Raw genomic sequence first — 15626 nt, 5'->3', positions numbered from 1 at the left:
ATTGCAGGAGCAAGTGAGTCAGGCCTCTGTGGGAGGCCAAGCGGTTAAATGGCATGGTCACTTATGCAGGCTCTCTAACCTCCCCCCCATTCAGGCTGCACGCATCACTATGCCCCTGGCAGCCGATGTCCAATACACTAACAAGACGACCCAGCATGGAGGCCCGGCAGGGGGCGGTTGAGGACAATGAGAGCTTCGGGAGCAGAGGCCCCCTTGCCCTGCGGCAAGCTGCCAGCAGCCCGTTCAGCTGAAGGATACAGACAGACGCCAAAACGGCAAACATGCTGCCAAATAAACGGGCCACAGCTGGCCCTCAGGTATCGGCCCAGCGCCCACCTAATCAATCGGAGTACTGGTACTCTCATTGCCACTGGAAAAGTGCCGGTACTCAGCTTGGTAAAAACAAGAAGTGCCGGTACTCAGTACCTGTGAGTACCGGCCCATTTAAAGCACTGCTTGAAAATCATTATTGCAGATTTAAAATGTATTTTTTGTAAATGTTATACGTGTTTGATAATCGCAAAGCACCAGTTTAGTTACAGAATAATTAATCGCAAAGCACCAGTTTAGTTACACAATAATTGCAGATTTCTGTTTGTGCATCAACAATTGTATGCAGTTTGCAGCGTGTTCTGTACTATACAAATATACAGGATAATAATCTTTAAATTAAGAAAATCAATATGGATAAAAACCATTTTTTTATAACATGTCATCATATGTTTTAATGATTTTTCAGGGACCTATTCTGTCTCTTATTGCTTTTTACAGATTCAAGTGAAAAAAATGCATACTTTTGGCTGACCTGTGGTTTTCTCTTTGTGCACAGTTTGGGGGTTCGGGTTCCTCTCCGTGACTGTCATCAGTCTGCCCTCACTCTTCGGGCTGTTCATCACTCCTGTGCTAAAGAAGCCATATTTCCCCAAAGTGTTGACCTATTTCGTTGGCTTGGCCATTGGGACTCTATTGTCGAATGCAATTTTCCAGCTTATACCAGAGGTAGTGAATTTATTTGTTTCAAATAATTATGATTATAATCCTTATATTATCAGATAATATGCTGTCTGGGGGTAGAGGATGCTCCCCTCGTATGTATAGAAGCATGTTCTGGAGGTCCACAGCTTTTCCATGAAAATCACTGTTGCATTCCTGAAATTGTGGTTAGATCTGCTCATCATTTGCAAATAAAGTTATTCAAAACACAAAGGGCCAAAGTCTGGCGGTTCTCGGACTGCCACACCCGCGGTGGTGTGGTGATGGCGGTCCGGCCACTGCCGCACCAGCAGTCTGACCGTCCCATTACGACTTGGGTGGTTGAACCCCCTGGGATCACTGACGCCGCCAGGGAGCCGCCGTTCCCTGGAGGTGACGGGGCAGTCAGAGGCAGCAATATGCTTGGCGGGTTTATTATCATTGTTTTTATTATCAAATTGGTTTTAATATCATATTATTTTACCCATTGTTTCAGCAGGGGGCAACGCTCCTCCGCCATAGCCGAGGAGCTGCCACTGGCCTATCCCCGATCAGTGCTGTAGCCAGCTTTGAAACTACTCTTTCCATATTCACATTTCACTGTATCGGAAAAGTAGGCCATCAGTAGTTACCAATCCTGAAAGAAATGTGATGTGTCCTGGTCTTCAGCATGTGCATCTTTGCCTCTCTTAGGCAGAAAAGGACTACAGCAATCTTACCCGACTCTTTAGTATACATAGTGACATTGCCCACTAAGATGGTCAATAACATTAGCTATTGACTGTAACATGACTCGTTAGGATGAGTCGCGGCCAAGGACTCTTATAGAGGATACGGACAATAAAGCCATTGACCGGCTTCTTTGTACATAATGCTATTAGAACAACATGTGCTAACGGTATCGCCCCTCCCGACTAGCCTGTCAGTGATCTGATGCGAGAAAGCTTCGGCTGAGAGCCTATGCCGACCATAGGTTGGATTCTGACAGCCTGGTTGGCTTGCATGCCCTCAGCATTGGGATGCATGTGCTAATTGTACGTTTTTTGGGCTTGAAAGAGTTATGGGTTGATATAATTCCTGATAAGTTCTTAACGATGAGTATTAGCCACCTATCCTCATACCATGGCTTGACCGAACTGGGCACATGAGGACAAAAAAGCACAACACGCTGACCTGGACTGACTGCCTGTTACAGGAATGTACCTGTGGGCACCAGGGCACGATTCAAAGACAGTTCCTGGATGGCACAGAGAGAGCGTGGCTGTAAACGGCCTGCTCCCTTGGCCTTCAAAATAAAGTCCATTAACGTGGCTCTGAATGGGTCCACTTTGCCAAAATCCAAGCGGTACCAGAGCAGAATTCACTGTAGAGACAAGCAAGCTTTGTTGTTTATCTGCTGTGTGCATCAATGCAGAAACCCAGCCAATGCGCTTCTTTCCTCGGACATGACTAACCTGACCCACAATGCCTTCTCTTGCAGGCCCTGGGATTCGATCCCAAAGAAGATAATTACATCGATAAAGCAGTATCTGTGTTCGGGGGATTTTACATTCTTTTCTTCATTGAAAGGATTCTGAAAATGATATTGAACGCCTACGGACAGGTACAGTTCTCTTGTACTTTCTCGTGATTTTGATTATGTGCACTTGATTTTGGTGGCAGGCTAAAGATGTTTAAATCCGGCTTCTTAATATTACTTTCTGAGATATGTAGTGCATGCATCAGAATGGTCATCTGGCAGATGCATGCCTTTTTCTTTACAGTATGGAATCTAACAATGTGAGATGATGTTTCTGATGCCTAAAATGTAAATGACAGTCAATACTAGGGCTATTTTCAGCAAAATGAGTGGGATGACCTGACTTCAGCCAACTTTTGTATAATAATGTCACATCAACCCAGTTTCCAAGCTGTTTTTTAATCAGACCTACAGTGTGTGAAAATCCCAATTCCTTACCTTTGACAGCCCACTGTTCACACTTTTTACAATGCAATTGGTTGAAAGAGCCTTTTTAGAGGCGTAACCAGGAGCGGCCCGTACTGATAAGAGCGGTGAGGCAGGGTGGGGGGACTCGACAGACGACGACGAGGGAAAATTCTTTATTTATGTAATTATTCCTCGTCGTTGTCTGTCGAGCCCACCCCGCCCCACTGCTTTTACCTCCTGTGTGTTGCGCTGCACCTAAATGTAGGATGCAGGGATTGGAACCACCTGCGCAGCTTTATATGCGAATGTTTGGAAAACCTAAAGAAAGGTGGTATCCAAACATGAATGAATAGACAGTGTGTGGAATTAGGACACCCCCCCTGGCTTTGGGGAGACCCTGGTTTCATCTGACTCCTCTTTCATCCAAGATTTCCCAGTTACCAGGCAAATCACTGGCTTCTTTTCATTGCAGATGAAGATAGCAGGAGGGTAAGTGCCCCAAAAGGAGGCTGAGTACTTATGAAGGGGCTAACCCAACTTTAGCCATCAGAATGACTGCCCAGGGTACACATTGCAGCCCTGTTTACCTGTTGTGCACAGTGTGCGCGTAGTTCCAGCAGAAAGGCGGTTGAGGTAAAAAACAGGACAGGGGAACATTTTTCTGCTCTGCCGACTTAAAAAACCTGTACAATACTTAGCAGGGAAGGCTCTTGTAAAGTCGGAATCCAAAATAGACATGTATAGTTGATTCCAAGTTGAAACACCAAATATTCAGCATACAAGAAAACATTCTGTCATGGTCCTTTCACTCCAGCAACTGCTCTCTATGTGCCACAAGCCAAAGGATCTAGGACCCAGGAGCAGCGCGCTGAAGGAACGAAGAAGACCATACGAAAGTAAACACTTTACACAAGAAATACAGTAAAACATTGCAATACAAAAGAAACAGCAATAAATAACAACATAAATAACACCATGACAGCTCTCCTCATGCACAGCGATCACTCTTTGTACACCTTTTTAATAATAACAATGATCAAGCCTTTGAATGGATGGGAACCAGTTTTCTGGCCTTGGGCGCAATTTCAAATAGTGGCATGCCTATAACAGACTGCTCATAAATCTGGCTACGATTCCATAATTGTGTTTGAATAGGCCCCGGCTGTAAGGTAGAACCCAAGGGCAGACTAGGAATAGTGAGGGAACTGGCAAGGAGGCTATTGACCTGATACACATAGGGAAGAGGTGTGGCGCTGCGGCCAGGGTGCCTGACGCTGGATGCTGGAGCTCACGGTTCGATCCCTGGCACTGGTGGCAGGTCAGCCCAGCACTCTGTGACTCTGGGCAATAGCTCGCTTAATCTTCCCGATGGCCCCCAGCGCTGGGATACCTCCAGGTAGCTGTTCGCTTTACAAATATTGTATTTACATTTTTTATTTTTACTTTTTGAGTAAGGTAACTACTTTTTGGCTATTTACAAAATCCAAGTGTAAATTTCTCTAAAAGTGTACCTGACACGTCTCCACCAAATTGAAGGCTCTGATGGCTATTTACAATCTTCAGGGGTCATTCACAAAGGTAACTTACACTCGAATTTTGTGAATAGTAGTAAAGTTACTCTAAAGTGGAAGAGCACAGTTGGTTCCCAATGAACAGGCAACAATAAAGTGACGTGGACCCCAATGCCTGAGGTCAGACCCCAGTAAAATATATTCATTCATGACGCTCCAGGCCGGAATCCAGCTTGTTTCCAGGCCTTAGCTCCAATTGCAACTAAAGCCTCATATTGAATGGGAGCAACCTTGTGTGCTTCGAATGCCCCATGTCTAAACTTGTGTGACTTTTCACACACTAAAAAGCCACCTCTCAAGTCTGATATAGAAAGCCATTTTGCAATTACACAACCCTGCGATTCTCAAAATCACAGGGTATGGGGCCACACAAGGCCTTTGCTGTATATACAAACTCCTTTTTACAAATCGTAATACTGTTTTCTGACTCATAAAAGGACTTTTGCAGGCCTTTCTGAATCACAAATAGGAAGAGGCATGAAAGAGGCTTCTCCCCCCTATTCCCGATTAAGGAAGGATTGTATCAATTGTTTATGACTGCAATCTGAAACCAGTAATGAGTTACTGACGCCTGGGTTGGGATGGTAACTGATTTGCTAAGAGGAAGGGATGGTGTACAGCCCTGGCAAACAGTGGTCCTAGGGACTACTGCCCTCTCCCCTTAAAGTTTTTCAAAATGGAAAATTAAAAAAAAAAAAAACTGCACAAGTACGTGCTCAAATAGCAACCATTTTTTGCGACTGGAATAATAGTACATCAGGCCCCAGGTTTGTAATAATATAAGTTAACTACTGAAATTTTTGGCGTCATTCATATTTTACCGACATTAATCATTTGCTTGTCTTAAATGTTTTTAAAATGTTATGAATACCACCGTACACCTCGTATTGATTTCCATGAAAAAGTCATCTTACTTTCCCTAGAGGGGGGAATGTACATGGATATGGTGTATTTGCAACTACATTCACGTGATCGTATAGGGTCTGCTGAAGGTCTAGTTGTGGTGTGAAGCAACTGGCAAAAATAATTCAACAAACACATGTGTCTTTTTTGTACTGTTGTCTTAGGACAAAAGGCCATTAAAAAAAAAATATATATATATATATATATTCATTAATATTTTTTTTATAGAATCCCCATAGCCACATGGACATCGACCAGCTTGCCAAGCCAAAAACCCAAGGTGAACACGAAGCAGCAAAAGTAAAAAATGGAATCACATATTATGCAAATCCAGCTGTTACGCGAGTGAGCAGCAGCATGGACGTAGACAATATCAGCATCATCACAACTCAGGTACCATCCTTGTTCGTGTCTGTTGAAGGAAGGTGTCATTTACGTGATTTTTCAAGTTTGTTATTGAGGTAGTTTTTTGGAATCTGCACTGAGATCCCAGTTTTTTTTTTTTATAAATCTTTTTATTGAACAAACTCGACAACATGGCATAGTATCCGACAGTCAATACAGGGGGTATCGCAAGGTTCCATATACGAGATCTCTGTTTTATGTATATTATTTTATGGCCTGAGCTTTCCAAACATCTGTGCCTCGTTTTTGTATTAGTCAAATCAACAAAGGAGTGTACCACAAAAGTAAACGAAGAGCAAGCATGTAGAAAAAACTGTTAGGTTTTTAAGAATATAGAGAGAGACCCACTAGGTTTCTAAGAAAGCCCTCACTCACCAACCTGGTTGGTGACATGCTTCATCCGAGGGGAGTCTTAGTTCTCCTTAGTTACTTTTCCCTTCCTCTCCCATTGATTCTTATATCGTTGTTGTATTACCCAAAGGCTGTGATCAAGCAAAGTTTACTTATTTTTATTTTATTTAAGAGTTCACTGGGGTTCCATTAACCTCTGCCTACATTTTAGGAATGTGTTGTTTTACATTTACAAAGGAGGAGGGGCCCAGAGGACACCTTCCTTCCCTTTTGTAAATGCATTACCACCTCCTTTGAGGTGTCGGTAAAATATCAGTGTTTCACAATCATATTTTGGTTTCAAAAACACTGTTACATTAGAAACAATTTCCATTTGATGCCTACAACAGACTCTTTCAGATACTGAATCAGTATCCATTTGCAATCCCATTTTAGGAGTCGGAAAACCTTTATTGGCTCCTAAAAAGTGATCAGTACATAGAAGAAGCATGTTAATGGCCGAAATGCCAGTATAGAGCATTTGCAGCCATTCAAATGCTTATTACATCTGACCCTAACTCCACATTCTGACTCACTGAATCAACATTGCTGGACTTTTGCCCTTTAAATTAAGCTGCACAAATTGATATCAGAATAGTGAGGAACATCTTGTGCCTCTCTGGGCTGTTATGTGGTCCAGGAAAGTACAGGCCGCTCAAACATGAGCAGTTTCACGATTTCAAACAGGCAAAGTAGCCCAGCACTTTGGTTTGCATACAGGGCTGATTTTTGTGTTTGTTCCAATCAAAATCTGCTTTGTGTGCGCACTAAAAATAGGATTAGATACAGGTCTCTCCACAATTTGCAAAGTCCTCTTTATGAATTGTGTACTTCGGTCTGTATGTCAAGATTGTTGCATTCACAAGTATGTAGATATGGATGGAACTGGCGACCTATCTGGTTGGGTCGTACTGAACATGTAGTTGAACACACACAAAAATTCAAGGGTGTTGGGGTATTCACAAATCTTGCACGGTTTGTGTACCACTATGAAATGGCATCACATTCTGCTTCTATCAAAGGTGGGGGCAAAGTGCATTTCCAACACGGGAAACGGGAGGGAATACCTAATTTAACACAGGTATAGCTGGAAAGGTTTCTCTGCCTCTTGGGAAACTAACTATTTGTGCTAATGCTCATCATTTAGATATGCAGAATATGCCACACGGTAAAATTTCTGCATACATTTATTTTATTGCTTGGAGCACTCCAAGAAACTCAGGAACATCATAGAGTTACCTAGGATTCTTTGCGAACCTTTAAAAACTCAGAAATCTGCTCCAAATGTAAGAGTAAACATGCAGTAGCAGATTTTGTTTTTTGATGTGTTTTTTGAGTCAGGCCCAATATGTTCTTGGTGCAGTGGACAGCAGCAAAAACCAAACCTGCTTTTCATTTTCGTGGATGAAACAGAAGATGAATAACAACAGGGAGCACGTATTGTCTGAAGGCATGGTGCCAAGCTTCATGTTCTGACCCTCTGAAAATAGTTTAACACTCTTGTAAAACAAGGTTCTTTTATTTTTCACTCGGGTAGATCTGAATTGATCTCGAACACTTCATGAAGGGCAAAGTGTAGCTTGCATGATAGGCATGTTATGGCTGACGACCATGACTAAGTGACTAATGAACAGCCACAATTGATCATGGCTTGTGTCTTGTGAGCCAAAAGTTCAAAAGATTCTGCTTTACTGATTAGTGTTTTTACAAAGACTGAAAGGTCAAATGTCTGCAAACTTTGAAGTGTGACGAAAGCCAAGGTGTGTATTGGCATTGCAACAAACTTCTGTTGGTTTCAGAAAATTAAAATTTTCACAGACTTTGCATTAGAGAGTGTTGTAAATGACCCTTTCTACAGGGTCACCCCAAAACGTTTTGCCTTCTCCTCCACTTTTGCTGAATTCGTTTTTGCTGGCTTTGGGACTCTGTGCCTTTTACCACTTCTAACCAGTGCTAAAGTGCTTGTGCTCTCTCCTTAAAAATGGTAGAATTGGCTTATACCCAATTGGCGTATTTAATTTACTAGTAAGTCCCTAATAAAGTGCACTACATGTGCTCAGGACCTAGAAATTAAATGCTGGAAGTGGGCCTGCAGCACTGCTTGTGCCACCCACTTAAGTAACATGACTTAGGCCTGCCCTTGCAGAGCCTGTGTGTGCAGTCTATACTGCCATTTGACCTGGTAAAATAAACCTTTTTCCAGGTCCAAGCCTTCCTTTATTAATAAATATGAGTCACCCCTAAGGTAGGCCCTGGACAGACCAAGGGCAGGGTGCATTGTGTGTACAATGTTGGACATGTACTTTTAGCTTTTCCATGTCCTGGAAGTGGAAAACTCTTTAATTTGTTTTTCAGCACTGCAAGGCCTGTCTCTCCCATAGGATAACATTGGGTTACCTTATTACATTTAATAAGCGATAACTTTCAATTGGGAGCAAGTGTCAAAGTTGCGTATACAAGATTCATGAATAACCTACAACTCAAATGAAGCCAAATCATTCTTGCTTGTAGCAGGAGAGAGGCCAAAATAATCCCAAGATGGAATATAGAAGGGAGGAAATTGGAGGTAGTGGACTCCTTTTGCTACCTAGGGATACTCTTTGACTCTAAAAAGACTTGGTCTAAATATGGTGGATAATATGGGGATATTGATGGAAAGAAGTGTAGGAGCCCTATTTAGATTCATAAAAAGGCTTGGGACAAAGCCAATTGATGTAATAAAAACAGTTTATGAAGCAAAAATAACATCTGTTGCTACAGACGGGGCAGCAATATGGGGAACCGCCAGCACTCCCGTCATACAACAAATTGAGGATTGCTTTTGGAAGCGCTTCTTAGGCCTCCCCAAAGCCTGCTCATCCTTTAATTGCCACCTTGAATTGGATGTTCCTTTCATTTTGGACCAGATTCGTATTGCTCCACCACTTTTGTGCCACTCGGTGTGGAGAAGGGAAGGCCTGAAGCTTACACAATAAATTTTGAGAGACACCTTAAACCTTGACGGTGTACCTAAAGTGAAGTGGCTTCAATTTGTCAAGAATAGCTTTTGCACCATCGGTCTTGCAAATCTATTTGATGATCCGTTTGTATGTAGTTCCATTTCTAAAGCCGAATTAAAAGAACTATTGTTGGCGAAGGTGAGGAGAGCAAGATGGGAGTTAAATTGTTCAAAGTCCAGGGTCAAACTATATCTTTCAGTACCGAGCCTGAACTCAATTGACCACACATATCTGTCTTCTGTGACAAATCTTTAACACAGATACATAAACGTAAGGTTTCGGCTGAATTATATTTCCCTTATGTTGGGTTACCCATCTAATACATATTCTATGGAGGCCCTTACTGTATGTCCATGTGATTCTTGTTCCTTCCAATGTGACCTCCACCTCTTATTCTTTTGCAGTCTGTACAGGGATGAAAGGAAGATTTATATTTCTCCGTTAATGCTCAGCCTTAAATTTAGACAGTGTCGTCAAGCTTATATTTTTTTAAACTTTTATCTGATCCCTTCACTTGTTATTGCCTGGCCTCTTTTCTTCAGTGCGCCCTAAAAAGCAGAAAACAGAACCTGCACTGAAATTTTTTCATGTGACTTGTTACCTGATTTTGAACTTATGTGCATTTTATCCTGAAATTGTAAGTGCCTCTATTTTTATATAATTATTTTTATATGTAATTTTATGATTGACATTTTTATCTGTATCTATGCAGTATACTTTTTATGCCGTTGTTTATCATTGGCAAAATAAAGTGATTATGACTATGACTATGACAATGTTAAAGCTGTGTTTGGTCTCTAAAGAATTGCAATTTAAAACCGTCTTTAATGCTAAAGTTGGGTTGTAAGTCATAATTCTAAAAAGGCCACTTTTTGAAAGTTGACATTTTCTTGTCCTAACCATTTGGGGCCTGCAGCCTGTATCTTGGATCACATGACTAGGTGTAGCTTGCAGTTGGTCTTTGTGTATTCCTCCAAGTCAGTGAGACAAATGGGGCATAGGCATTGGCGGGATAGGCCATTTCTCCATTAAAATGGGGGCGGCGCTGTCACTTACCACACTACATCACAAAGACTATGCTGCCGCACACTCACAAAGGGTTTCACAATAGGCTTGTGTGCCCTCAGACAAGATGTCCAGGGCAGGGAAGGGCTCCAGAACCTTTTCCTACTTCAAAGAAGGCACTTAGTATAAAAATAGGACCCTCAGACCTAATTCTTCGGTACACAGCTATGGAAGGCTCAGAAGGACTGCTGTGCTACTCTGCTGCAAGAAGGATGGCTGTGCTGCTACCTGAGTGGGAAGGACTGGATCTGCCTTATTACAATATATATATTGTTAAAAAAGTAAAACAAATAAAAACATCAACAAATACTATAAAATTAAATTTTTTATCAAATATTAATAATAAATATATTTAACCAATATTAGGAAATGTATTGGAGTCTAGGAATAATAGATATATTATTCCCACTCCAGTTTATGCAACAGTAGAGAAAGTGTAGGACTTTAGAGGGGTTAAATATATTATTCCCACTCCAAACAGCACAACAGTAGGGAAAACTTCGGACTTCAGAGCAGTTACATTTACTATTCCAATTCTAGTCTGACAACAGCAGGAAAAACGCTGGACTTTGGAGGCGCTAAATTTACTATTCCCACTCTAGACTGTGCAACAGAAGGGAAAGCATTGTACTTTGGAGGGATAAGATTTGCTATTCCCTCTTCAGTCTGTGCAACAGTAAGGAAAAGCGTTGGACTTCAGAGGGGTTAAATTTACTATTCACAGTCTAAGCATCAGTAGGTAAACTACTTCACTTCAAACGCACTGCATGTTTAAATAACCTTATTAATTTAGAATAAAAGTATAAAACATCTAATATAAATATTATTACCTAACATAAAATATATTTTTTTACAAATTTAACAAATTTACAAAATTCATAAACAGTGTAACAACCCACTCCAACTCTATAAATTGCTATTAGCAATTAAATTAAACAGTGTAACTCAAAAGGTCAAACTATATATTTAAAAAATGTATAGCAATCATACAAACAATAGTATTGCATACAATTAAAACATGATCTGAACTAAAAAACATTAAAACAATTTAAAACATGAACATTTTTACAAATGTATTATTGAAAACGATATTAACAAGGATATCCTTAACACCAGATATTACTTACCTGAACAAAACGTTATTTTAGACAAAAAATGTCTGCTACAAAGTATTTTTATATCACAATATTTTGTTTCCAATATTTCTGTCTCCCGATATACACAACTCGTTATTTTGTCCCAATACCACTGGTTAGCAGTGGTAAAATGTGCAGAGTACTAAACACAGCAAAAACAGGAGGGCCCAGTCCAACTTATTGTTTCATTTCTATCACAATCAGTGGCTGCCAGCATGAGGGGCAGATGAGCGCAGGAAGTCTGCAGCAGCATATGCTTTTTGTCGAAGGGAATGAGAGGGCCAAAGCAGACCCATTTTTTTGTTTTTAAGAGTTTTATATAGCGCGAACTAGACCCGAGACATCGGGTATCAGAATCCTTTATATGAGCACCAGTTGCATTACAGACGGACACATTCATTTTTGTTAGGCACGGGGAGATTAAGTGATTTGCCCATAATCACAGGATGTGGAGCGTCCCTGCCGAGACTCGAACCCGGTTACCCAGCTTCGAGGTCGACCGCTCTAGTCGTAAGAGTACATCCTCTCCCCCATTAAAGTTAGCTATCATTCCAAGATTTCATGAGCTTTCCTTTCTCACTGTACAGATGCCAAATATGCTGGTGGCTTCTCGCATGCAGGGAAATAGAGATCTGGGGAAAGATTATCTTTATCACAAGGTGATCTTTGGGGTTGGGCTGGGCAGTGACAGTCTGCTCTGTGTTTTCAGGCAGACTTCTTCCTCTAGGCAGCATGTCCTCACAGTAATACATAGAAGCAGGAAGGTCAAGCTGTTCATCAGATAAGTGCAGACACGTTATTAGCTCATAGGTTTGTTTACCACCTTTCCGCATCCATCTGCAACAGCCGGCTTTTCTTCCTCACTCATGGAGTCTCTGGGCTGACTTATAAATGATCTATTTTACTGCCCATGGTCTAATTCCTTCTCTTGTGATAGTGCAAAGAATTGCGTCAAGTTAAAAGGTGAATTTGAATACTTGTCTTACATGGCTAGTTTATATTTATGAGTGCAGCACTTGAAATTTGGGACTAACAACTGGATTTCAGTGCCTCTTTTTTGCAGATGGTTAGATCTGACATCTTTTGGCATGGTTTCCCCTACCTTTTCTGCTTCTGCCCTCCTGTTTTGACTGTGTACTGAACTTCATTTTTGCTGGCTCTAGGACTCTGGGCACTTTACCACTGCTGACCAGTGCTAAAATGCATGTGCCCTGTGTCTAAAAGATAATGGTATTTGGTTTTGTCATGATTGGCTTGTTTGATTTACTAGTAAGCCCCTAGTACAGTGAGCTGTGTGTGCCCAGGGACTGTAAATCAAATGCTACTCGCGGGCTACTGCATGGAATGTGCCACCCCCATGAGTAGCCCTTCAAACATGCCGCAGTGCCTTTTTGTGCAGTTTTAAAATGCCACGTCGACCTGACAAGTCCACCTACTTGCCAGGCCCAAACCTTTCCTTTTATTACAAGTAAGGCACCCTTAAGGTAGTCCCTAGGTAGCCCCATGAGTATGGCGCAGTATATTTAAAAGGTAGGACAAGGACTTGTGAGTTTCACATGTCCTGGTAATGAAAACCTGCTAAATTAGTTTTCACTATGGCAAGGTATATCTCTCCCATAGGTTAGGATTAGAGCTACCTTGTAACATTTTACAGATGTAGCTGCTAATCCGGAGCTTTGAATTTTGTGTTTCTGGACGTACAGTTTAAAAACTCACCTTTTAATGAAGATGGTTTTTAAATTGCAGGTCTGAAAATGTCCCTTTTAGAAAGTTGACATTTTCTTACTTAACCATTCAGTACCTCTGCCTGTCCCTGGAATACACCTCTGGGTTGGATAACAGTTGGGCATTGTGAAGTCACTCTAGACAGTGACACAGAAAGCTAGCTAAGGAGTGCCCTGCATATCTTGATAATACAGGAACAGTGGTCCCCTACATATTAAGTAAAAGACAATATTAAACACAGAAATACAATGATGACTGTTACAGGAGTCCCGATAGGTCAATTTTACTTTTATTTACATCATGAATAAAGAGAACAAATAATGTGGGACAGTATTCAGGAAAGAAGTTTCAAAAACTCAGGCATAGCAATGTGTGGCCGAAATAAAATCAACAATTCGGCCAAAAGCATATAGATAGCACCATTGCACATGTTTACAGTGATTAATTGAACAAATCATTGTCGCGGTGCTTAGGTCGACGGCATTTCGATCCCTAACATGGTAGTGGGATCATCATCAGGACATAGTGAATAATACCTCAGATGGATGCCTGGTCAATGAAAGTAGAGAATCACACATCATGAACAACGAAACGATCGGTGTGGAAGGCGGAATGACTTGCATAGGGCCAAGGTAAAATCCGGCAACATGGAGGACACAGTGTATCTGCAATGCATGCGGATATTGTATCAACCATACCTGAATAAGCGTGTGAACAAATAGAGCATACAACCGGGGAGTCAAGAAAGCAATGATAGCATTCTGTTTGTGTGAATAGATCCAAATCAGTTATATCCTGATAGCCCATCACCAGGCTGATGAGCCTTCCTGAGCTAGAGTGGTGGAAGGAGCTGACACTTAAACCTGACTAGGGCTGTGCCTGTTCCCCAGAAAGAAGTCACCACCCCAGGTAGTGTGTCTGAAGCCAGGACAAGAAAGGGCAGGATCTTGTCCACTACAAAGGCCTTTCTTTGAAGTCTTCTTACTTCAAAGATCAAAGTACACGAGTACCAATGACCTGCATAGCAGTAAGTACCCGATGCCTCACCTCCCCTACGCCTTGCACCATCTTTTATATCCAGCGCCTACAAAGTACTGTACCGGAGTTTGATTGATACCCGACGCTGGACCTCACTCCCTGAGGTCGGACTGAGTTTGTGGAGTTGTCATTATCAAGCGGGACCAGATAACCCTGTCAAAGCTATTGTTTTTCTAAAAAATACTTGATTAAATCTTGGAAAGTTGGTATTTCAATTTGTGTATGCTGGTTTATTCTAGTCGTTTTGGTCTTGTGCTTCTCAGATAAATATTGTCTATTTTCTAAACTGGTGTGGAGTACTTTTGTGGTGTTTTTTACTGTGTTACAGTGTGTGCATGCATGTGTGCAAATACTTTACACATTGCCTCTGAGGATAAGCCTGTCTTCTCTTGCCAAGCTACCAAAGGGGTGAGCAAGATTTATTCTTAGCGTGTACCTTACTGACCCTGACTAGAGTGAGGGTCCCTACTTGGACAGGGTGCGAACCACTGCCAACTAGAGACCTCACTTCTAACACTGCTACAGTTCATTTCCAAGAGAATCAACATCCTACATCAGTGCTGTTGACTTCTGTGGTCCACCACAGAATTACAGATGAAAGCCAAGGCCCCCACACAAAGCAACTTTTACGATTTGGACATCAAACCAATACATAAAAATAGAGAAACACGTTTACATCAAACAAATATACACAGTATGAAATACTGTATTTAATTCACAAACCAAAAAATATACAGAAAACGAAATTTTATTTTTAATGAGAATGTTGGAACTTTTCAACATTTGTTTTTATTTCTAAAAGAATAAGTGATATGCCACAGTTAACATATCTCTAACATTTGTACTCCTAATGCATGCAGCCTTTTTGCCAGCGCATACCAGTTCTTCAACTGAGGCTGACATTCATCTATACTAGACTGTGGACCCGATTCACAGAACTAACTTAAGACAAAATCCTAAACTTACTACCATTTTGGTATTCACAGAAGGCACTTACTCATTTTGGTATTCACAGAAGGCACTTACTCATTTCGGTATTCACAGAAGTTAGGAGTCCTAACTTTAGGACTCCTAAATGCCTTCTGTGAATACCGAAAGTCTTAAAATTAGGATTTTTCTCAGTTTAGTAGTAGTATAGTTAGGACTCCTAACTTTAGGACTCCTAAATGCCTTCTGTGATTACCGAAAGTCTTAAAATTAGGATTTTTCTCAATTTAGTAGTAGTAAAGTTAGGACTCCTAACTTTAGGACTCCTAAATGCCTTCTGTGAATACTGAAAGCCTTAAAATTAGGATTTTTCTCAGTTTAGTAGTAGTATAGTTAGGACTCCTAACTTTAGGACTCCAAAATGCCTTCTGTGAATACCGAAAGTCTAAAAAATTAGGATTTTTCTCAATTTAGTAGTAGTAAAGTTAGGACTCCTAACTTCAGGACTCCTAAATGCCTTCTGTGAATGCCGAAAGCCTTAAAATTAGGATTTTTCTCAGTTTAGTAG

General features: G+C 41.1%; 1 protein-coding gene across 3 annotated transcripts in view; it reads left to right on the top strand.

Moving 5' to 3' along the window:
- Nucleotides 1-15626, top strand: part of SLC39A8 (solute carrier family 39 member 8) — a 239167-nt gene that overhangs the window by 118574 nt on the left and 104967 nt on the right. For all 3 annotated transcript variants that reach the window (XM_085636066.1, XM_085636075.1, XM_085636058.1), the window contains exons 4-6: nt 830-999; nt 2453-2575; nt 5602-5766. In XM_085636066.1, the coding sequence (XP_085492192.1) occupies nt 830-999; nt 2453-2575; nt 5602-5766 (458 nt within the window). The remainder of the gene's footprint in view (nt 1-829; nt 1000-2452; nt 2576-5601; nt 5767-15626) is intronic.

The sequence above is a fragment of the Triturus cristatus genome, chromosome 2_1 (assembly GCF_964204655.1).
Source record: "Triturus cristatus chromosome 2_1, aTriCri1.1, whole genome shotgun sequence".
NCBI classification, from domain to species: Eukaryota; Metazoa; Chordata; class Amphibia; order Caudata; family Salamandridae; genus Triturus; species Triturus cristatus.
This window is presented reverse-complemented; position numbering and strand designations above follow the sequence as displayed.